This window comes from Pelmatolapia mariae, linkage group LG22 (genome assembly GCF_036321145.2).
Source record: "Pelmatolapia mariae isolate MD_Pm_ZW linkage group LG22, Pm_UMD_F_2, whole genome shotgun sequence".
In the NCBI taxonomy this organism is placed as follows: Eukaryota; Metazoa; Chordata; class Actinopteri; order Cichliformes; family Cichlidae; genus Pelmatolapia; species Pelmatolapia mariae.
In genome coordinates this window covers 33,703,521-33,725,682 of record NC_086245.2, presented here as the reverse complement: position 1 = coordinate 33,725,682, position 22,162 = coordinate 33,703,521, and the positions used below count along the sequence as shown (strand labels likewise).

The 22,162-nt window shown below is 40.8% G+C and overlaps 1 protein-coding gene across 1 annotated transcript in view; it reads left to right on the top strand.

Moving 5' to 3' along the window:
- Positions 1-22,162, top strand: part of thsd7aa (thrombospondin, type I, domain containing 7Aa) — a 162,845-nt gene that overhangs the window by 126,665 nt on the left and 14,018 nt on the right. The window contains exons 14-25 of the mRNA XM_065471423.1: positions 1,689-1,867; positions 1,992-1,997; positions 2,188-2,321; positions 4,016-4,169; positions 8,019-8,160; positions 8,985-9,100; positions 9,187-9,304; positions 13,188-13,333; positions 14,295-14,469; positions 16,332-16,505; positions 16,766-16,861; positions 19,901-19,983. Of these exons, the coding sequence (XP_065327495.1) occupies positions 1,689-1,867; positions 1,992-1,997; positions 2,188-2,321; positions 4,016-4,169; positions 8,019-8,160; positions 8,985-9,100; positions 9,187-9,304; positions 13,188-13,333; positions 14,295-14,469; positions 16,332-16,505; positions 16,766-16,861; positions 19,901-19,983 (1,523 nt within the window). The remainder of the gene's footprint in view (positions 1-1,688; positions 1,868-1,991; positions 1,998-2,187; positions 2,322-4,015; positions 4,170-8,018; positions 8,161-8,984; positions 9,101-9,186; positions 9,305-13,187; positions 13,334-14,294; positions 14,470-16,331; positions 16,506-16,765; positions 16,862-19,900; positions 19,984-22,162) is intronic.

The window sequence follows — 22,162 nt, the reverse complement described above, 5'->3', positions numbered from 1 at the left end:
GACCGCTGTGTAGTGTCTTCTCTGGTCTGCATTCACAACAAAAAGGCAACAAGTTAGAATGCTTTCATTTATTGTCGTGGGCAGTCAGCATAAAGACCTCGCAGGAATCCTCCATTATTCTGAGGATTACATTTACACTTGCAGTGTGATCATATAGTGGTAAAATTATACAAACAAAATAGAAGAACCTCAACACAATTAATCTGCATCTTAAATTTCCCAAATGAAAGGAATACCGAAATATATTTCAGAGCTGTACATAAAACAATGTGTATTCTCTAAACAGTGTGGCACAGTCACATACCTGCATTCACAACAAAAAGGCAACAAGTTAGGATGCTTTCATTTATTGTCGTGGGCAGTCAGCATAAAGACCTAAATGGAAAAGCAACAACAGCGTTAGCTAACTATGCTCCCGTGTTTTTTTCCCTCTCTTCCCAATAAAGAAATCTCACATAAACGTGCATCAATTCAACATAAGGACTGGAGAAATTACCCGCAAAAAATGATGTTTAAACAACAAAAATAATCGGGTCAGATTGTATTACTGTTACAACCAGCGATATGATTTTTCTTCCCCACGACATTTGCGCATTCCTTACCTCGCAGGAATCCTCCATTATTCTGAGGATTACCCAGAATCCCTTGCCCTTTGTGAATGTTGCAGGGTGACTTTTACAACAGTAGGTGGTGCCAATGTCCCATTTAGCGGGATTTAACTTCAACTCTATTTAACTATGTTACACTTACATCACACAGTACTCTGCAATGAGAGTACTAACCGGTACCAGAAAGAGAAAGAAAGACTATATGTCTCCCATATCGGCTCCTATTCAGCAGCTTTCTTTAAATCCAGAGTAAATTTTAAAATGCTTCTCTCCAAATAGAAGGTCTTGAATAATCAGGCCAAGACCTCAAAGTGGCAAATCACCCTAATAGAGCACTTAGTTTGAAATGGAGAGACCATACCTTATTGGAAAAAATAGAGAAAAGTAACCATCACAACACAACTTCACTACAACCTCGAAAGTACCTTGTTCTGACTTTATTAGATAGTGAAGTGAAGCAGACCGGCCAAAGCCATATGGCAAATGGCGGCCTGCTCATCCCGGTGAGCTAAGCCACAGCTATGAAAATACTATGTTTAACCTAAGTTTTTGCACACACATTTAAACACGTGCATAGAGAAGCTGTCGATTTACCAATCAATCTATGTTTCTTCCTCACCCATGGTCACAAAAGAATAGGCTTTAAATACAAGTGACGGATTAGTTTCCTTGAAAAAAAAAAATCAAGTTAAGGCGATTCGGTCATCTGACCAGGATGACTCCTGGATCACTTCCAGTTGAGGTGTTTCAGACATGTCTTACCAGGAGGAGTCCCTGCTCATCAGTCCATCAGATGGATGGACCATTTTTCACAAACTTATATCTTGAAAATGATTGGATATGTGAAACAAATATTTTACAGCAATTTAATATGTCCAAACTTTGGACCATAAGATTTTTGTGCAAACCAGAGATGGTCGAGCAGAAGGCCCACAATAATTTGAGACTGAATGACCTGTATGTCAAATAATAAAAACAGACCATTAAAATCTATTTTGCCATACACCTTCCCAAAACTGTGTACAGCCAAGATGCTGTCAAATATCTTGCTCTACTTTTTTGTTATGTGACTGGTTACAGGGTATATTGAGGAAGCCTGCATCATTCCTTGTCCATCTGACTGCAAGCTAAGTGAGTGGTCCAACTGGTCTCGCTGTAGCAAATCATGTGGCAGTGGGGTCAAAGTTCGCTCTAAATGGCTCAGAGAAAAACCATACAATGGTGGCAGACCTTGCCCTAAATTGGACCATGTCAACCAGGTGAGAGAGGGCTCACTTAAAGTGTTATATTCTAGCTTTATACCTATTTTTTTGGATAATAACCTAAACAATGCTGTTTTCTGTTGTTTCCTTGTCTTCTTTTACAAATGGATTCCACTTACAGGCTCAAGTAAGTAGACTGCTGCATTTTGTAATTATTTCATAAATTAGTTTTGGTATTTAGTTTTATTATAATGTATGATTTTCAAACTTAAGCAAAACTGAGTGGAAGGATTTAAATTTCTCATTTTTTGACACATTTCCTCTTTGACATCAGGCAACTGTGCCTGTAGGGTAACTGGTGTTTTTATGTGCATCAGGTCTATGAGGTGGTGCCTTGCCTCAGTGACTGTGGGCAGTATGTGTGGGTGGCAGAGCCTTGGAGTGTGTGGAAAGTCAGCAATGTGGACCTGAATGACAACTGTGGTGAAGGTGTTCAAACCCGAAATGTCAAGTAAGATGAACAGAATCATGTGTCAGTGTCTCTGATCTTTAGGTAGAGCTTTAAACAGGTGATATTCTTCCTTTTGGAGGAAAAACAGAGCTGAGTGTTTGCTTGTGCTGAATTGTTAAAAAGTGATCAAACAATTAAAATAGTAGTGCATGATGTTATAACCGATATATACACTATATTGCCAAAAGTATTCACTGACCCGTCCAAATCATTGAATAGAATAGAAATATCCTTTTTTGTCCCTCTTTGGGGAAATTCAGGTGTTCCATCAGCAAAGTGACAGGCAGATGGAGCATGCAGATTCACACAAAAGTAACGAAAGTAAAAACAAAAAACAAAACAAGAAATAAGAGACTGTAAGGGCAAATTTACAACATCCAAAAAAAAGATTACCGTACAGTTAGTAAAAATAGCATACTCAAATTCAAAGAAATGTGAAAGTAAGCTAATCCTTTTAAAAATATACAAAAAGTGCTATATATTTGTGCTTTAAAGAACCTGACAAACTGTTTACAGAAAATGGGAAACGTGTGCAAATAACAGCAGGGATGTGAACAACCTATTATGTTTGTTGGGAGCAGTGATGCTTATAAAGTCTAACAACTGCCGAGAGGAAGGAGCTGTGATAACGCTCCTCTGTGTACCTACAATGCAGCAGTCTGATTCAGAATCAGAGTCTTTATTGTCACTGTCGCAATGAAACACTGAACAATAGAATTGAGGTGCAACTCTCTCACTGCAAAAGAAGACACAGTCACTCAATAAAATTTAAATTAAGTTAAAAAATAGAAAATATATATAAAAATATTGTTGTATTCGAAAGTTGTATTCGATCAGATTGTCTGATTATCTTAGCAGCATGTAGCAATGTGATGGCTGAGGGATAAAAGCTTTTCCTAAGTCTGTCTTTATGGATCTTAATCGTCTGGCTAAAAGTAGACTTTGAAACAGGTCATGATCAGGGAGTGATGGGCGTTGAGGGATTTTCTTAATGTTCCTGAGACCACTCTCAGTGTGGGAGTTGTGCAGTTCTTTAAATGAGGGGAGTGGACAGCTCACTATCCGCTGGGCGACCCGTATAACCCTGCAGTGGTTTCTCTTCTGTGCTACTGAGCAGCTGGAGAAGGATACCAGGATACTTTCTACTGTGCAGTGATAGTAGGACACAAACAGTTTCTCGGGGATGTTATTCTTTCTGAGAACCCTCAGAAAGTAGAGTCTCTTGTGGGCTTTCTTCACTACCTCAGCAGTGTGCGTTCCCTTGATCAGGTCTGGCCTGATCATTTCACACATAATGTGCTGATGGAATTTAGAAAGCACAGATTTTAAATCCACATGATTAAACTGGCCTTCGTGTCCATTATCAGTGTCTGACCTCACAAATGTGCTTCTTGAAGAGTAGTCAAAAATCCCCATCATATGGAAAGTCTTCCCAGAAGAGTTGAAGCTGTTATAGCTTAGAGGATGGGTCGACATCATGTTAAACCATTTTCATTAAAAAATATATTTTTGGCAATATAGAGTACATCTGGTTTAATATCCAGATATTTAGCTTTACAAAGACTATTAGACCACATGTATTCATGTTTATTAACAGCTTTAGTTCAAGAAGACTGTAAAAATAGGCTCAAATATTCGAGTGTTGTTGAAGGAATGCTGTGAAACTAACTTTTGCTTCAACCTTTTGTGACCAGGTGCATGCTGAACACTATAGACGGGCCCTCTGAACAGGTGGAGGACTACTTGTGTGACCCAGAGGAAATGCCTTTGGGGGCCCGCAAGAGCCACCTGCCCTGCCCGGAAGACTGTGTGTTGTCAGACTGGGGAGCTTGGAGCCCATGTCCACTGGTAAGGATGGAATGAAGTTGCCAGTCTTTTTTTTTTCTATCTAAATCTTACATTACTTCTGACATGTTGCCTTTATTATATAGTGGATAGTTGAAACCAGAGTTAAAGTAGTGGTTTTGAATTCAGAGATCTAGTGAAGGTAATAGTAATAGAGGAACCCCGCCTGTGTCAACTAAACCCGCTCTTCGTGCTAAAAAGGCACTCTGTGAATAAGTACATATGTTTGTTGATGGGTGAATGTGTCTTGTGGTGTAAAGGCAGTTTAGGAAAGATAAGCATGCTGCATAAAGTGAATTCTAATTTCCCATATGTGTAAATAGATTGGACCCAGCAACTTTAGAGTTTTAAGACTTCTCAGCCAATCAGATTGTCTCGTATTTCTTTATGGCTATTGTGTAATGAAGTTAAAAACCATTACATTGGATACAGTAGTGATATAGTTTAAAGCCTTCCCCTGCTTTGTAGCATCATTTTCAGATTCTCAGTGAGTTATCTTAATTACCAGATGAAAGTCAGCGATTATTGACCCAAATTGTTTATAATCTAACAAGTTACTATAATTAACTGATGAGACTGGTAATACAAATGTTCCAAAACTTTGCACAAAAATGAAAAAGAAATTTAAATGAAAAATAACTAGATTAACTCTCTTATTTCTAAGTCATCATAGGTGGTAATCTTAACCCTATATTTTGAAGAAGGCCAAAATTTGACTCATTATTACAGTCCAGAATGGGATATATAGTATGTAGCTCCAATTAATTTACCAATAGGAGAGAAGATGAAAATCTGGCAGCCAATGGTGGGATAAAGTAAAAGCGCAGCACCAACATGAGGAGCTAAACAAGGTGGAAATTAAGATGCTTCTAAACCAGCCGAGACATATGTTCTCACCAGCATATCCTGGGTTAGAATAGGGTTTGCTCCCAGTTGGACTTGTCCAGCACATCTCACCTAGATGATGCTCAAAAGGTCAGATGCACGAAGGACCTGAATTGGCTCCTTTTGATAAGGAGGAGTAAAGGCTCTAATTTCAGTCCCTTCAGCATGACCAAGCTCTAACCCTACTTCTAAAGGAGAACAAAGACACCCTTCAGAGGAAGCTAATGTCAACTGTTTGTATTTGTGATCTAATTTTTTAGTCACTACCCAGAGCTTGTGGTCATAGGTGAGGGTAGGAAAATATATTGCCCAGTAAATCAAAAACTTCTCTTTCATACTCAATGCTCATGCTACAGGAGTAGCATTACTGCATATGTTGCACGAATCCATCTGTCAGTCTCCTTCATCATTTTTCCCTCTTTAGTGAATAAGACTCTGAGACAAACTGATGTACTTGGGGCATTAATTCAGCCCCACCCCAGGGTAGACACTTTAACTTTTCCCAGATGAAAACAAAGGATTCAGACTTGGAGTTGCTAATTCTTATCTCAGCCACTTTATACTCTATTGCAAACGCTCTCAGTGTAAGCTTTAAATAACTGCATGATGACGCCAACAGAAGCAGCTCACCTCTCCACCCAAAAGTCCAAGAAATGCATGATATGATTACAGAATCAATCATTAGCCTGCAACCAAGTGTGTCCTAGTGCCAAATGCATTTATGAAAACTCTCATGCTATAGACAACCTGTGAACAACAAAGAAGTCCAGTTACAGCGCACCGCTCAGGTTTAGGTCAGGTAGGATGTGTCTGTGAAGGTACTCAGTCATCCAGGTCATCGTAGTCTAAGGAGCTTGGAAAGAAAAGCGTCTGGACTTCTTTAAGTTGCTTGAAGACGTTTCACCTCTCACCCGAGAAGCTTCTTCAGTTCTAAGGGTCAAATGGTGGAGAGTCCCAGATTTAAACCCAGTGGGAGTATCCCCCCAAAGAAGGAAAAAAGGACCCCCTGATGATCCTCTACCTAATCACATGAGCCAAGGTGTGAAAACGGGTGTGGGTCACAATCAGCCAGAGTTTCGGGTGAGCTCATTGTGAAACCTGGCCCCACCCTATCATGTGATTTCGAAATCACATGGTAGGGTGGGGCTAGGTTTCACAATGAGCTCACCCTTTAAGTTCAAGCAACTTAAAGAAGTCCAGACGCTTTTCTTTCCGAGCTCCTTAGACGTCAAGTAGGATGTTGCTCCCGATCACACTCCACCAGCCTTCACTGTCATTGCTCACATGAATGCTGAGGTCCCCAAGGACAACAAATCAGTCCCCAGGTGGGGGACCTTCCAGCTATCAGCCAGGCACTCCCAGAAGGCTGTGTACTCTGAGCTGATGCTTGGGGCACAGGGAAAAACAACAGTGAGGACCTGTTCTCTTACCCCAAGGTGCATGGAAACATCCACTTGAGAAAACTACCAGCAAAGAGAAGTACTTACTGAATGCAACTCCAAAGTGGAATAAAGATTAGCCCGTCTCCAGGATACTGGATCCAGACTTGAGCTGTGTGTTGAGCTGAGCCGAAATATATCTAGCTGGTATTGCTCAGTGTCACGTATTTGTTTGTATGTTAATTCAATTCACTTTTATTTATATACTGCTAACAACAATTGTGTCAACACACTTTATATAGTGAGATCCTATATTATTTAAGAGAGAACCGCAATGACCAATCGCCAAGTGCTTACTCTATGTGCAAGCACTTGGCGATTGGTGGGAAGTAAGCGCTCCTTTTCAACAGGAGCTCTCTGTCAGGACCAGACTCATGGAGGGGCAGTAATCTGCAGTGACCAACTGAGGGTCAAGGGAAAAGAAGAGACAAAAGGTGAGGACAGATAGACCGCTAATAACAAACAGGACAAGACAGTTAACAATGTGCAAAAGTGCCATATAAACAAGTCAGGACTGAAAAGAAGAAAGAATGAAAGTCCAACACCAGTCTAGACTTAGAGCAACATAACAAAGGGATTTTTGTTATGTTGCTGTAATTTACAAAAAATCTAAACCTTTAAAAAAAAAAACAACAACAGAAAAAAATGAGCGCACAGAAGAGGGACTGGATAGTTAAACATTGTAGTTCCCATTCTACTTTTGGAAACTCAAGAAACCATAGGTACCATAGGTATGGTAGGTGAATGTGACTGTGGACAATTGTCTGTCTCTATGCGTACCCCACCTCTTGTGTTAATGTAGCTGGGAAAGGTTCCAGTCCCTCATGACCCTGAATTGGATAAGCAGAGGAGATTGGATGGATGGAATGAAACAAGGAAGGAAGGAAACCATAAGTAAACAAAGTGCTCTTTTGGGATATCATGGAGCCTTGATCATATATTTTGGAGAAGGTCGTGACTTATTTTTGGAAAAATGTGAATAGATTTTCCTGTGTGCCAATTAAAATGATCATTTTCTCAGTTCTCTGTTGCCAAAACTTGGATTAACTGTGAAATAAAAACAATATTCTGATTGCCGAGGGTTAGAATTAGAGTTGGGATTATCACTGATAATGACTTTGACTTCTGAAGGTGAATATATGAATTAGGCCTGATCATTCAGGACTTTGTGTGTGAAAGAAACAAGCTTAGCTTCTGTTCTGGTTTTAGAGTTTTTCTTGATCGCTTAGGCACAATTGTGACAGCAGAAAAGTAATTCTTACTACTGTTAATACAGTTCTCAAATCAGGAACACATTTCACCAACCACAATAGGCTTTCTCATAGTTTTAATACAAACTGCTAGTGTTTCAATGCAAGATATGATGCACTTCTCACTTGAATCTCACATCTCATCAAAAGAGTTCAAATTTCAGTCAAATTACTTCTGCCTGTCTATCTGCAACATAGAAAAATCAAAAGCCTTTATGTTCCACGCTTTTAATGTGTGCTTATGTAAAACAGTCAGAACCTTTCCCTCTGCTTTTCAGCCATGTAGTGAGAACAGCACCCGGGAGAGGAGTGCTTACCCGCTCCGACAGCCAGGAGAAAAGAAGGAGTGTCCACCGACTAAAGAGACAGAGCCATGCAAACTCAACAGGAACTGCTTTCACTACACCTACAACATCACTGGTCAGCATTAACCTGTTCAGATTTGTTTCCAAAGAAGTTGGGATATTATGTATGTTAATAAAAACAATGAATGCAAATCAATTAAATTCTGTACTTAAAGCAGGGGTCTCAAACTCCAGGCCTCGAGGGCCGGTGTCCTGCAGGTTTTAGATGTGTCCTTATCCAACACAGCTGATTTAAATGGCTAAATGACCTCCTCAACATGTCTTGAAGTTCTCCAGAGGCCTGCTAATGAACTAATCACTTGATTCAGGTGTGTTGACCTAGGGTGATATCTAAACCTGCAGGACACCAGCCCTCGAGGCCTGGAGTTCGAGACCCCTGATTTAAAGACACAGCATAGTGCAGTGTTTAGCACTGCAAATTCAAAGCAAGCACATCCTGGGTTTAAGCTGTTCAGTGCTCTTCTGTGTAAAGTTACCGTTTCACTTTGTGCCTGCGTGAGTTTTTTCCATGTACTGTATGTTTAAATCCTCATAGGTGTCAATGTGAGCATGAATGATTGTCTTTTTGTGTTGGCTTTGCAAAAGACTTGCGATCTGATTGCAATCTTTCACTGAGTGTACACCCAGCATGCACGGATGAATTAAAGGAAGGAAAACAGAATGTCGGTTGTTTAAACTGAAACTTTGGCCTGGTCATTAAAAAGTATTTTATGGGTCAGAAATAAGCAACTTGGGGTTAGTACCTTGCCCAGGCATACAGACTGAAGCAGCCAGAGATTGAACCACCAACCTTGAGACTGTAGATGACCTACTCTCCTACCTCCTGAGCTACAGCCACCCCTGTTATGCTGACCTTTTACTGTTATGCTGTCTCTTCAGAATGGAGTACCTGTCAGCTCAGTGACAAAGCAGTGTGTGGAAATGGATTCAAAACCCGCATGCTGGACTGTGTGCGTAGTGATGGTAAATCTGTAGACCTCATCTTCTGCAAAGAGGTGAGATGTGTTGTACTGCTTGCCTTTTAAACCTTTGTAAATGGTTCTGTTTGAGTTCGTGAAATACTAATGATATTTCTTTGCAGCTTGGTCTGGAGAGAAAGTGGCAAATGAATGCATCCTGTGTTGTGGAGTGTCCTGTTAATTGCCAGCTGTCTGACTGGTCACCATGGTCTGACTGTAGTCACACATGTGGACTGGCAGGTAAACAAATCCAGGGAAGAATTGGAATTAACCAGTTACATTTTTCACAGTAGTGTATTGCTACTATGTGCTAATGTTTGAGTCCAACAGTCTCTAATCATATATATTTCCTTTTAAGTTTTCTGTACTTTATCTGCACTGCACTGTGTTATTTTACAGATAGAAACTGTTCACAGCTCAGCTGCTCTAACAGGAATGATAAACACTGGAATAAAAGTGAATGTGGGAATTACAAACCTTTACTTCATGTAGATTGTCCAAATGCTTTACAAATGTTCTCTTAGCTTGGAGTTGCTGGTTATAGTGCAGGAGATTTCCCCACCTGGTGACTCCATTGTCCTACTTCATCACATGACAGTGAGACCTGGAGTGGTGTAATTGGGAGGAACGGCCTGCCTCGAGTGGTTCAGATTACTGGATTTTTGTGCAATTTGTGACAGAGGAATGTTTATGTGCACATGGCACTAGTACGCCCTAGGTAAATGATTGATTTTGTAATTTGTAATCTGGAAATATTTTTTTTGAGACTTTTTGAGAAGCTAAGCATTTAACAGATCAGCATCTAGTAGTTAGTTAGATCAAAAGGCAGGGTAGGATGGTGGACAGGCCTCGCACACCCAAACATATAGGAAGGATGCACTGGGAACATCTGGCAGAGGCCACCTCCATCAGAACTTTGACAGCATTCAGAGAGAAGCTGGGAATACTGACTCCAAATGTACCATGTTCCTCACCTACATTGTTGAGATGGCTTCACAAAGGAGCAGCTACAAGGTGGTCGTAATTGTTTTGTTGATAATCCCCAAACAACATGGTGGACATCATAGATGAAGGGAGCTGACAAGCTAAAGAAGGGGTTCTGTCAGGCTTGCGTAGCTTGGAGGACTCCGGAGGTGGCAGACAGGTACTGGCGGGTCAGATGGAGTGTGGCTCTGGTAGTAGCTGAAACAAGGAGTTCAGTTAGGCCATGGTGCAATTGCTTCCTTTTTCTATTCTACTTGAACACTCGAAGCGCTTTGTACTGATTCACCCATTCACTTTTTTCTACACCTAATTCCTTTCTATCGGACATTCACACATTCTCACTCCGATAAGTGCCTCAGAGAGCACTTGGAATTCGGTATCTTTCCCAAGAATGCTTTGCCATTTGGACTGGAACCACCAACCTTCTGATTAGTAGATGACCTGCTCTACTTCCTGAGCTACCTCCTAAATTCTGGAAAATTATGATGTGACTCAGGAAGGAAAAGCATTGTTTTCTCACACAGAGTGTGGTGTAGGGGGAGTGTTGCTGATGTCAACTGAGCATATAGTTGGTCAATGAAAGGAATACTTTTCATCCATCCTGCTGGCATGCCTTCCGTAACGGAAGCAGAGTCTGGGACGAGGGAGATGACTCTGTGAATTTTTGAAGTAGTTAAACAACTCCTTGGTGGCAGGGCCCCTTGTGTGGATGAGATTCATCCTGTGTACCTAAGGCTGTTATGTTATGCACACATGGAAAGAAAGCTCTTAAAACATGTGGTTGTCCCAACTAGGCCTTCATCAAATAAATGCAGATAGATAGAAAAGGTCAGACACCAACTTGGGAGAGACAGCATGGCAAACAGAAGATCATAGTCATTCAAGTCAGGTTTGTTAGAGAAACCCCAGAGAATTTTCTCCAAGCATGACATCACAGTGGACTTCAGATCCAGCCCCACTCTGAGACAATATCTGGTTCATCCCAAGGACAAAAACTCGCAAACACAAGTTAAGCTGTGCAGTGGTGTGAGCAGTGCTCAGATCCCTACATTGGAGAAACCAAACAGCTGCTCCACAAACATGTGACACAACATGGAAGAGCCATCCAAACAGGACAAGACTCTACACCTGAATCATGCCAATGTTCACATTTTGGAATTTAGGACAGATGGTTTGAGTGAGGAGTAAAAGAAACCATGTACATCCACTGTGAATGACCGTCTTTAAACACAGAGGTGGTGGCTTATGATACTGTAAGCTGCCTTCAATGCAGTTTGAGGTCCTTTCCCATTTTGCATCAGGTAACTTCAATAGGCCACATAATAGGGTGAGGTATGGTCTCACAGTGGTTTCATCCGAAACCCCTGGTGGTGGTAATAACATGTTCCTTTTTTTCACACCTGTGATGATGCACAATGATTAATAGGGGGTCAGTGACCTTCTTAATGGACAACCCCACTAGGGTTTAAATACCCAGGACTCTCCAGCTTTTGATTTTAGACCTTAAGAAGCCTCTTGGATGAGAGATGAAACAGTCCAGTTGCCTCCTTCAAACTCCTTTTAATACACAGTGAATCTGGTAAAATGGACTCTTGGCGTTCTCTCTCCATATTCCCAGTTGAAAAAAAGAGGTGCAATTTCAATAGTATGTCTCAGAAATTCTGTCGTAATGTGTAAAATTCCTTAAAAAAAATGTTTATTTACTTTTTACTGAAAATTTACCCTGAAATTTCTATAGTAGATAGAAATAAAACAGGATTTTTTCAGTTATTTAATTCTTTATCTCTTATTTCATTTGTTTGGTATAGTTTGAATGCCATGGTCCTGGGGTTTGACCATGTGTTTGGACTTTGTTTGGGTTTGTGTTTTGCATTGTTTGGCCTCGTTCACTCTTTTAGGGATCTTATTCTGATGTTCAGTTTTGCGAGGCCTTGGTGCTAGTTCTTAGTTCAGAGCTTTGTTCCATTTTGTGTCCTGTTTGTCTTGGTCTTGCATCCCTGTGTCCTCCCCAGCATCCCCAGCAGTGAGTCAGTTATGTCTGTTTATGAATGTCAAGTTTGCGCTGTCTCTCACCCTCTCTCTGTCTCTCAACCTCTCTCTGTCCATCGCACTCTTTCTCACCTGTGTCTCGGTGTTAGTGATTTCCTGTTTTGTAGTGATAGTAACTTGTCTTGTGTGTGCCATGTTCAGTTTTGCTTCCCCCGTCTTGTTAGTTAGATTATGTCCAGCCATGTTCCCCAGGTGTTTCTTCTCTGCCCCAGTTCCCTCTTGTGTATAAATTGTCTGTGTCTCCCTCCGTCCGGTGTCTTGATCTCCCTCATTCCTCTGGCTGTCTGTTCTGTCAGTATAGTACCAATTGCCTTCCTAGTGAAGTTAAATTAATCTGTAAATTCCTCAAAAAAGCTGCCTTTGAGTTTGGTCCTGCCCGAGAGTGCTACACTTTGGGTCCTGTCCTTCCTTGCCTCACACAGCGTTACATGATATTAAATAGCAAAGGAAGAGGTCTTCAGCAGTAGAAACAGCTGTAAACTTATGAAAACACAGCTAAAAGTTAAAAGTCTATGCCCTCTAAAGCTATCCAGTGGTGCAGAGTCTTTGCCAGGCTGATTCTGGCCCCCGAGCCTTATTTTTAAGACCCCTGACTTAAACCATATACTTCAGGCCTTGTATCGATTGTTATTTACTTAGTACTGACTAAAAAACAACTGAAAATCAGGTTCAGTTTGAAACCCACTAACTGAAAATGAATGCACAGGTACCAGGCACAGTACCAAAAACATGTTGATACTATATTGCATTTGAGCCTTCATGCCTGATAGATGGCTATGACCTTCAAACTCTGTACCTCAGTATGTCGTGCAGGCCTCCTGTTTACATCAAACAAATAAATAAGAAAAGTCTTTGTAATAAAACAGTGATATCACAATAATGAGGGACCAGGTTTTAGACACTGTAGAACATCAAAAATAAAGTTAAACTGGAACTGAAGACAAACAGTCTACATTTGTTTTTAGTGTGAGGCTGTCATCATGAAAATATACACAATACTGTCTTTATGTTTCGAGTAATTAATGTTATCCTATTCTTTTTTACCCAACCATTAATATTTGAATTGATTCATTTATCTGCTTTTTGGCAGGCAAACTGTGGAGGAGACGGACAGTGATCCAAGCTCCGCAGGGTGATGGGAGGCCATGTCCATCCCAAATGGAACAGTGGAAGCCCTGCCTGGTGAAGCCCTGCTACAGGTGGAGATACAGCGCCTGGTCTGAGTGCAAATCTGAGGTCAATTAGCCTTCCTCTTCTTCTTCAAAATATTCACCAGAATAGTGAAACACTGTATTTAATTTTCACTAGTCACTAATTTCACTAGTGTGAAAAATATTATATAAAACCATTAAAGTCATATTAAACCATCCTGACATACTCACCTAGATGAGGAGGGATAGTCCAAGATGGAGGTGTCTCACAAGATGCTGTCATGAGACCTTGTGAGACTTTCCAGAGGACTGATTTTGACCAACATTGTTGTGACTTTTGCCATTTCACTATTTAGTAAACCCTAAAAGACACGCTGTGACTCTCTTTCACAGCGTGTCTTTATCCTGTCTTTCTTCTCTCACCCCAACCGGTCGCAGCAGATGGCCCCGCCCCTCCCTGAGCCTGGTTCTGCCGGAGGTTTCTTCCTGTTAAAAGGGAGTTTTTCCTTCCCACTGTTGCCACGGTCTACCTTACAATATGAAGCACCTTGAGGCGACTGTTGTTGTGATTTGGTGCTGTATGAATAAAAGTGAATTGAATTGAAAATTTATACTTAGTATTCATAAGAACTTTATAAATGAAAAATGGGACAATTAACATGACAAATGTCTTGACTAATTATTATTTTATTATTATTATTATTATTATTATTATTATTATTATTATTATTATTATATGCCTCTCCTTTTAAATTGCCATGTTAACCTGAAGGATATTATTATTATTATTATTATTATTGTTATAATAGTTTAATATTTAACTCATTTCAACCAGTAGTACCAGTACCAGTAGTTTGTTACTATATTTAGATTTTTTTTAAAACTTACCAAGGACTAACACAAATGGTTTAAAATCATTTGAAGGCCTAGTAGCTGAATGTGATTAAAGCTACCAGCTAGCTGTTTATGAAAGACTGGACTACAGAAGTTAAATGTAGATTGAATTGTATCCATATTTAGTGTAATTCTGTTTGCTTTTCCATTAGGGAGCGAGGTGTGGAGAAGGTCTGAGATTCAGGAATGTGTCGTGCTTTGTGTCAGACGGTTCAGGTCGACAGGATGGTAGTGTGGTGGACGATGAACTGTGTGGGGATCTGGAGCCCTCAGTAGAAGGAAACACACAAATAGTTCTGCAGGAACCCTGTACTGTACCCTGTCCAGGTAGGTTGTTGTTGAATCCAACAGCCTTCTTTGTTAATAAAGAGCAGTCACTTGCTGAGGACAGTAACTTGTCTGTTACTATTGGACCCAAACCCAAGACTATTCACACAAGTATTACAATTAATGTGCTTCACTATTAAATACACTGACTAAATTGTTGATATTGAAAGAAATTCTGCTGTGCTGGTTTTAAATATTTCATCATCTGATGGATTCTGACTTTTGTATGTAAATAAGGAGCCTTGCTTACACACAATAGTTAATCACAGAATTCCACAGGGTTCTGTGCTAGGACATTTTCACATTATACATCACTCCCAGATAATGTCATATCCAGTTAAATTCCTCTGTACATAGAACTGAAGGTCAAAACTATCCAAACTATCTTGACGTTGTCATTCAGGATATGACTTTAAATTAGCATATATATAAATACTATAACAGGAAACATTGTCTCAGAATGATGGTAAAAAAACGTCCCTTTTTTACTTCTTGGGAGGATGACTTTAATTATTTATCAGATTGTTCTAAAAGCCTTTATTTGAGCTCTCTTTTCCTGTCAGTTCTAGTGCTGTTACTTAATGCTAATCATTGAATCTTTCTCTGCCACGAGCCGCAGAGCTTAGTGCAAAGTAAGAGACGATATTCAGCTGCGGGTAATTTACCAACATAGATCCCTTGAAGGACTAAAATGAACCAGAAATGCCTGATTGAGAAGTTTATTTTTACAGTGGGTAAATGTCTCACTTTTTAGCATCTGCTCTTTAATCTCTGCAACGTGTCATGGTCTGTGTGAGGGCAGGCAGAAAAGGACCCAATCGCAGACTCCAAAACGCAAAGACAAAAGGTGAACTTAAACAGCTTTGTTGCTGTGCACAAACTGAACTGAACTGGGAATACAAAAACTAAACTAGTAGGCAGGCAGACGGAACACACAGTGAGGGAGGATGGTGAGCAGATGTTAACAATGCGACACTGACACAGAGAAACACAGGCCTTAAATACACACTGGGATAACGAGGGCATGAGACACAGAAGGAGAGCACAGCTGGGACTAATCAAAGCTGACGAGACAAGGAGAAGCAAAACCAGACACACTACACACAGGACAGAGACTATCAAAGTAAAACAGGAAAAACAACAGGTATGCACAGACACGAGCTTGACACAAGACCTCAGACATAGCAACAGGGTGGGAACACACGGGCAGACAGAGGAAGCACAGAAACAAAACGTGAAGAACTCAAAGTCTAAACCCAAATACATAATCAGAATAAACCAGAACATAGTATGATAATAATGATAAACACAAAACGCTGGGTCAAATGACCCAGGACCCTGACACAATGCCTCCTCGACACACCAATGACTTCCACTATATCAAGCAGGAAAAATGAGACCAGCTTTTTTGATTTCTTTAGTAAATCAGTTTGCAAACTTGATTTAAAGATTCTCCTGGAAGGAACCCCCAGAAATAGGTATAAATACTTGTAAATATTTAATAACCACTGTATAGTGCCTTTCTAAACATTATGGATGGCTACCACAAAGTGACAATGGATGCTCATTTTAAAGAATGTATAATGTGTAAGATTTGTGTGCCATTTCATTCACGTTTTATTTTCCTTTAACTAGCTTAATATTACATTTTAACAGCACATGATATAATCTCCCAAAGCCATGAATAGGCTGTGGATATGCACCACTGTATCTCTTATCCAGTGGTAGGACTTCTGTTTAACACTTAAAACTTTAATTGTGGATTCTTAATTATGGACACTATGTTTATCAAAAACTTAGTTTTTACATCATACAGTGATGTTGCATTTTGGTTTGCTGATTAACTGATTTCTGTTCTGTAGGAGAGTGCTACTTGACAGACTGGACTGTTTGGAGTTCATGCCAGCTAAGCTGTATAAATGGAGCTGACCTGGGCTTCGGTTCAGTCCAAGTTCGATCTAGAGCCGTGGTGGCCCAGGATCCAGAGAACCTGCTGCAGTGTCCAGAACAAGAGCTTGAAGCACGACCATGTACAGGTCACAATAGTCCCGATCAAAGGATGTTTTTTAATGTGAACTGCAATTAATTCAGACATTTAAGCACTGATATAGTATTGTCCCTTTTCCTGTTTTTTTTCTTACACTAAGAAATGTAAGTGTAATCTACACAAAAAATAAAAATGGTGAAAAGGACAGACAATATTCATATAATTTATATAATTTAATTTTAAATAAAAAATATATAATTTTAAATTTTTTTTAAAAAACAAAAACATCTGATTGTATCCTTTCTGTAGACGGTGAATGTTTTGATTACAAGTGGAAAACTGGACCGTGGAGAGGCTCGTCTCGGCACGTCTGGTGTGAGCGTTCAGATGGTCTCAATGTCACAGGTAATAAGAACGTGTTTACTGAATGAACAAATGAACTAAACGAGCTACAGTCTCCCTGTCAGTTTTTTTTTCTTTTCCCAATTCAGTGCCTGTTCTTTAAAACCCTCGATTTACTGAATGCTCAAATTGCCATTGTAGACCAGTTTACAGCCTGATCTCAGACAGAGCAGATGTAAATGTGAGTGTGTGCATGAGTTCCCGCAATAAATGTTTGACATGGGGATTTGCTCTGTGATTAGCAGGGTGATAATGTGGATAAGCTTTCCTAAAACAGTCTTCCCCACAAGCATTACTGGAAAGAGAATTTGAGATCCAGATAACAGATGTGTTTCAATCCCCAGCACTGCCACAGTGATGATTGAAGCCTGCTGTCCATCACCATCAGCACTTTGCATCCACTTCTTTTCCAAATAGCCACTTCATTCATATTTTTGTATACATGAAGAAATATCAGTAGATCTGATTCTCCAGATGCTGTGCTGGCCCTTGCATCTGTGACTGGCACAATGCACATTGTTATTCCCTTTTCATAGATTTTTGCTTGTAAGCAGTGGCATTCCTTTCATGAATATTAATATTGATTTCTCCTCCAGAGCCCACAACCTAATAAATATTCAGTAGCCTTGCTGGATCACCATGCTTTTGCAGACTTGCATTTTTTCTGTCAGTGTCAGTTGCACACTGTCTACATCATTCCCATTACTTTATTCTAAGCATCATTAGACCATTGCTGACAGCTGTGTCCACAAGCCTCCCCAGGCACTGCCTTTGAACCCACTGGACCACACCCCTCCCCTGCAGCTGAGCCGCAAAGCCACATTCCATTGGCACACAGCCCCATTACCCAACTCATGGCCTACTCACGGGCATTCTAACATAACATTCAGGGGTGGCTGTAGCTGTAGCTCAGGTGGTAGAGCAGGCTACCTATTAAATGGGAAGCAGATGAGGACTAGTGGTTCAATCCTCATCTGCTCCAGTCTGTATGCCAAATATCCTTAGGCAAGATACTCACCCCAAGATGCTCTCAGTGCATCCATCACAATATGACTGTGTGTGAATGTAAGATAGAAGCCCTTACATAGAAAGACCACTGAGAAAAGTGCTTGTGTGAATGGGTGAATAAGGCAAGTTGTGCAAAATGTTTTGAGTGCTCAGTGTAGAAAAGTACTATATAAGAATCAGTCTATTCAATGGCTGCTGTTTTGTCTATCTGGGGTGCACCTGCCTGCCTCCCAGTTGGTACCCCATATACTGTACCTCCCTTCATCTGACCACACACTTCCTGCTGCATATGCTCTGCCCAGGTGTCACTGTGGATGATAACATTATACAGATAGGTGGCAGCCTCTGTAGTTTGCAGCCACAGCACCTGGTTCATGAGATGCTGGAAAGTGGCCGAAGCGCCAACAAGCTGAAAGGAAGGATGACCAGTTGGTACAACCCATACAGAGTGGAAAAGGCCGTTTTCTCCTTGTACTCTGGAGAAAAGGGAATCTGCCAGTAACCCTTGGTCAAATCCATCAAAAATCCATAGACCCATCTTTCTTCAGCCAATTCTCTCTGAACTCTTTACGTTTTGTGTTCCGGTAACCCTTAGAGCTGTGAAACCAGCACCACCCCAGGGTTAGTCTCAAAGTGGTGTTCTATGAGAGCGGTGCAACTGGGCAGGGGAAACAACAGACACACAACATCTGCTCTCTGGGCCAATGTTAGAAGGTGGTCACAAGGAGAGAGGTGGGAATGGTTGAAGTTGGCACCTCCGGCCCCAACTCATCTCTATCCTTTACCAATCTAACAGGAGAAATGGATTCTCCCTCTCTCCATGCTTTAAGGAGGTGGTTAATTTGTGTGACCCCTGTACGACCACAACACTTCATAGTCAACACGCCCCACTTGCCACTGAGGTCCAGGACACACTGAATGACTGAATATGGAGGGTGCTGGGAGGCCACCTCACTGCAGCTTCCCAGAGCCTCTGAGTATAGTCAAAGGGGCGATCACACGCTTTCATCTGGCTCTCCAAGGAACTGGCAGCGGTGATCTTTAGAGGACAGCCCCAGATGATCTAAAATCACAGACGTGCTTAAACTTGCCTTGCGATGCTGGGAGCAGCTACAGAGCCCACTCTTCCACTGGCACACCTTGGCTGCAGCTCCGAAGATATCCACAAAGGATCATGCCACAGGTCTGACAAATCACTTCGGGAATTTGGTCAACACTGTGACAGGATTTGTGCTGCTGGGAAACCCAACACAACCTGAGAGGTGCTTGGTTTATTGCAAATAACTTATACTTGACAAGGAAGGTGGAAGGCTATGAAAATAACACAAGCGACAATACAAAGTAAACCCTAAGTAGATTACAAAGATGTCTATGAAGGTTCTCAGTCATCCAAGTCATCGTAGTCAAAGGAGTTTGCAAAGAAAAGCGTCTGGACTTCTTAAAGTTGCTTGAAGACGTTTCACCTCTCATCCGAGAAGCTTCTTCAGTTCTAAGGTCAAATGGCCGAGTGTTACGACACCAACTGTCTGCCATCTATAATCCAGTTTTGAGTTCCCTCCCCAGACGCCTTAATGCCCACTCACATCCTGGGCCATCTGACCTCAGGAATTCACACGACAAGGTGGGGCCAGGTTTCACAATGAGCATACCCGAAACCCTGGCTGATTAGGTCCCACACCCGCTTTCACACCTTGGCTCATGTGATTAGAGGATCACCAGGGGGTCCTTTTGTCCCTCTTTGGGGGGATACTCCCACTGGGTTTAAATCTGGGACTCTCGGCCATTTGACCTTAGAACTGAAGAAGATTCTCGGATGAGAGGTGAAACGTCTTCAAGCAACTTAAAGAAGTCCAGACGCTTTTCTTTGCAAGCTCCTTTGACTAGATTACAAAAACAAATAAACAGGAACTCAAATGAAGAACTAAGGCTCAAGATATTAAAAAAAGATATACAAGTCAGTATAAACAATAAGCAAAAAAAGAACCAAACAGAACATCAAACCTCTGGTTTGACCTTTTGAACTTTACTCCATAGGTGGATGCCTTACAACAGCCAAACCAAAGGCAGACCGATCGTGTAACCCACCATGCACCAAGCCACAGTCCCTGTGCACAGAGGTGAGTATATGATGAAGTCAATTCATTCATTTTTCTTACATCTGTGGTCAGATCCAGTCTTCAGCTTCCACTGTGCCACTGAGTAACTGTCCAGGTGGATTTGAGATGTATCTAATAGAGCTATTTTTGCTCCATTGCCAGGCTCTACATTCTTGTGAACAGCTCATTAAACCCTTCATGCTAGAAAATAAAACTTCCACCTGCTTTTTGAATATAAGATTCAAATCATACAGCATTTGAAAAATGAAATGCTTATGCTTATGTGGTGTCGCGAATGAGAGATAACCGGAGACGGTTACTAAAGTAGTGACAACGCCACCTGGGGGAGGGCGCTACAGCCCCAGGAAAGATTTCTCTAGCCAATGAGAGGATTGCACTGGCTACCAAAGCCCACAGACTCGTTATTTAAAGGCAGAGGTGAGACAAAGGAAGTTTATAATGCAAAGTTTATTAAGAGAAACTACTAAAACATAACTATAAGATTAAAAGGCACCTAGGGTAGCAGGGGTGAGAGAGTAAAATAATAAATTAAAACACTTTATTACCAAACGATGATTAAAACGACATACTCCCTGCCATAATGCTACCCTAAAACAAGCACAATATATTAAAAAGAAGCAACTAGACAAAATGGTGGAGACCGGCCACTTGAGGAGGCAACCTACAGGGAGGAGTACCCAAGGGTGCCACCAATTACTCACCCGTGTGATTTCACAGCAAACCTCACTCACACTAAACTCTAAATGGTGCAATCTGCCTATGCCCGGTGTGTACACTCGCATGCATCGGGGAGGGGATTCCACCTCACGTGCCTAGCTCAACTGCCTAGTGCTCGCAGCCACCTTAGATTGCCAAGACTGCCAAATGCCTTCTCTCAGTAGTGAAGCGCAGCTGTTTCTTATAGCCAGGTAATTGTCGGCTGAAAGGTGTGGATGTCAGTGGTGCGTTTAGGGACATCATGTAACATCCTAACCCCAGAATCTACTTCACTACACTTACAAATATTAAATTCAGTGTAGATGACCATCATTACCAGCATGAGCAGTTTCTCATTCTGATATAGTTGCAGACAAGCAGAAAACTAGCCTGCTGTTTGCTTCATAGTTGTATTAGAACACATCATTATTGCTTCTTACTTCTACAAGTAAGCCTGCAGTCCAAGAGCAAAGCTCTCTATTGGGATGATATGAGGTCTTTAAGATAAGATGTTTATGATTATTCAGGACCTTGAATATGAAGAATTAAATTTGATTCTGGGTTTAACACGGAGAACTGAAGAGAATCCAATTTGGGGGAAATAAGGACTCTCTCTATATTATCTGTCAGTACTCTTGCTGCAGCAACTCAAAGCTTTTCAGGCAGCTTTTAGAACAACATGATAATAATCAATTGCAGTAGCCCAGCCTAGAAGTAATAAATGACTGAAGTAGTTTTTCACCATCACTCTGAGACCGGAGGTTTCTTATTTTCGAGATATTGAGACAATTGATAAGAGAAGCTGTTAACAAATTGTGAAACTTGCAATGGCATCATGATATGTGACTAAACCTTACATGACTTGGACTTTTGAGTTGTGAATGGCTGCTGTTTTATTTCTGTTTTTTTAAACCTTTAGAAATGTGATTGTTTGAGGTTATTCATGTTATTCAGTAGTTCAGGTCAGTAGGTCATGTTTCTACAGTACATCTTATTAATAACTCATGCAGGGAGCATTTTTATGCCAAAGGAAGAGATTCTTATTTACCAGATGTCCATGTGATTGGCTTCGAAAACGTTTGTCATGCTTAGCTCTTGATGGCAGGCTATTGGTTTTGAGACTAGATTGTTACTCAGAGAGTGAAGGCCTTTAAGTGCTTTCCTCAGACTGTTGTCATGCTGTAATATCAGATTGAATTAATAACTGCCAATGCTTTCAGTTCTTTAATTTGCAGTGAAGAATCTGCAGTCCAGCAAAATTCTGAAAAGAATGATACCTGAGTTAAAGCATGTTTATTCATATGTGTAATTCATTTTGCAGTTTTTCTTGATCACTTTGAGTAGTTCTCAAATGTGGAACACATTTTCCCCACACACATTTCCCATTGTTCTTGTACGCACTGCTGTGTCTACATATAGATCACTACCAAAATCATTTTTTAATTAGTTTTGATGCATTTCTCAACTAAATTTCACAACTCAT